Here is a 2499-nt window from a genome sequence, read left to right as displayed (position 1 = left end):
ACTATGGTTACTTCATGGGGGGTCAGATTGTGCTTTTGGCCTTCCGAAGGAGCGTGCTGGACGGTAAATTGGCAATGCTTTCACATGAAGTACTTTTGGTGATGCTGACAGGGAAATGCTACAGATAGCTGAATATGACATTCAGGTTAAGTTGTTCAATCAGCTCAACCGGATAGCTACTCACAAGTCACGACGTTCAGAACCGACAATTCTCATTGGATTACAGAGACATTTCACCAAATTACACGCTGATAATCGTGCCGCATCTTAATAATCTCCGATTCTTTTACGAAGCTGATCTTGGCACCACAGCTCGATCGCAAGTAATAATGAATAAACTGAAACTGTAAACGGAAGGACATGGGGTTGAACTGTGAACTGTTCCATACGCAATATATGTACTGTACAGAACCACAAATTAGGCTGACTATATATATATAGTTTTCCTCGCAGCTGCGGCTATATACATACTACCGGCATTCTTTGCCTGCATAAGAATTGCATATGTACGTTCTTGTCGCTCGCTAAGACGAATGAACCTATAATGAATAGCAGACCATACTCCATTGGCGGGCTAAGCAGAGCATACGCCATTGGCGGGCTAAGCAGAATAGAGCAGAGCAGAGGAGGAGGGCGAAGCAGAGCAGAGCAGAGGAGGAGCAGTGTGCTACGGCGACCTGGAGCGGCAGCTGTCGTGGTCGATGGGCATGACGGCGCCGGGGGGGAAGTTGAAGGTGAGGGGGCAGTTGAGGCGCGTCCAGAAGCCGACCTTGAGGAAGATGCCCATCCTCCACCGCGTGCGCGCCTTGCCGGAGAGGGTGATGGGCACCACCCTGGACCTGAGCGCCTCCTCCATGGCCCGCATCCCGGCGAGGTCCAGCTTCGCCCCGCGCGACGACCCGCTGTACGGCAGCGTGACGGCGCTCTCCCGGGCGACGCTGAAGGTCTCGGCCCTCAGCTGCAGCAGGGTGGTGCCGTGGAACTTGACATCGATGTTGAAGCTGGAGAAGGAGGCGTTGACCTTGGAGTTGGTGTTCCTGGCCAGAACTTGGGCGCTGACCTGGATGTCGCGGATGACGCCGTCGGCCGGGCTGTAGTCGAGCTGCTGGAGGTAGGCGTTGGTCACCACCATGTACGGCATGTGGGGCTTGTAGATGAGGTAGACGGCGAACACCGCGGCGCCCACCACGATGACGCCGATGACCAGCAGCGTGCACAGGATCACCGCCATCCACACCCACGGGGAGCTCCTCTGCCTGTCGTCGTCCGGGTACCGCGGCCTGCCCCTCCCATGCCGGTAATGGCCCGCCGCCCCGGCCGGCCTCTCCTGGCGGTGGCGGTGGTGATGGTCGGCCTCCATCACCCTGCTGTCTCCGGACCTCATCTCATGTCGCTGGCCGGCCGGGTTGATATCGGAGGGATGGAGTGCGCATTAAGGAAGGAAATGGGAGTTGGATGGCGCGGTGCATCACATCCATGGATAATTGTTAAGGTTGGATGAGAGGAAGGGTTTTGGAATCTTCTTTGCTCTCTCTCACGGTCACGCCTCCTTTTTGAGTTTGCATGCTCAACAGCTCAAGGTACTCATATGCGTTGCTTTGCTTCCTTCCTTGCTTTACAACTTGACTCTACTCTACTCTACTCTGGTCTGGTCTGGTCTACTAGCTACTTAGTCATCACTAGTTTAATTTCAAATCTTCGGTCATAATTAGGTTAGTTATACACCCATGGGTCACCAAATTTGATATGCATTCCACTCCGTTCCACAAAAACTGCGTTCCACTCATGGGAAATACATTGATCGATCCAAATAGGGTCGAGGTGGGTGGGTTAGAGGGAACAAGGGAAAAACAAAAAGGAAAAGTAAAGGCGAGTGAGCAGCTATCTCACTCCGAGTTCCCCTAACGGGTGCTGTATGGCCTTGGCCCCTGCGAGGCACCACTGTTCCATGGTCCGGCTATTGATACGTTCTTTCCATGTCTGTCCTTGAACAAGGCAGGGTAGGTGGTGCAGAGGGATTCCAGGAGCAGCCAATTTGACGTACGTCTAGAATCCAGCAGTCCTCCCGTCGCCGATGGTGACTCTCGTTGCTGCGGCGAACATCCTTCTGTCACCGTCATCGCAGGGCACCGGAAACGGATGTCGTGGCCTTTGCGGCTGCTGCCATTGGAGCGATAGCCATCTCAGGCGGAGAGTGCGGCTGAATTTTTTCATGTCATGAAGCCCGAGCCCATTATTTTCCGTTGGTGCACAAACCTTACTCCATTTCACTTTGCACTTTCCTCCGGTTAGATCACCCTCTTGAGCCCACAAGAATCTCTGTCTTGCATTGTCGACCTCCCTCAAGATCTTCTTCGGGATGTGCAGCGCCATGAGAGCAAAGACTGACAGTGCCGTGAGCATGCATGCTCCAAACCAAAACCCTCCTCCATGCGATGTTTAGTAGCCTGCCCTTCCAGCCAGCTAGCCTGCTACGAATCCTATTCCTATCTAATAGAA

The 2499-nt window shown here is 53.7% G+C and overlaps 1 protein-coding gene across 1 annotated transcript; it reads right to left on the bottom strand.

Moving 5' to 3' along the window:
• Nucleotides 1–361: 361 nt before the first annotated feature.
• On the bottom strand, nt 362–1575 carry LOC123410662. Its single transcript, XM_045103604.1, has one exon. It carries the CDS (start codon nt 1382–1384, stop codon nt 668–670), a length of 717 nt encoding a protein of 238 aa, XP_044959539.1. The 5' UTR covers nt 1385–1575; the 3' UTR covers nt 362–667.
• Between the last annotated feature and the right edge of the window lie 924 nt (nt 1576–2499).

Source organism: Hordeum vulgare, chromosome 7H (genome assembly GCF_904849725.1).
Source record: "Hordeum vulgare subsp. vulgare chromosome 7H, MorexV3_pseudomolecules_assembly, whole genome shotgun sequence".
In the NCBI taxonomy this organism is placed as follows: Eukaryota; Viridiplantae; Streptophyta; class Magnoliopsida; order Poales; family Poaceae; genus Hordeum; species Hordeum vulgare.
This window is presented reverse-complemented; position numbering and strand designations above follow the sequence as displayed.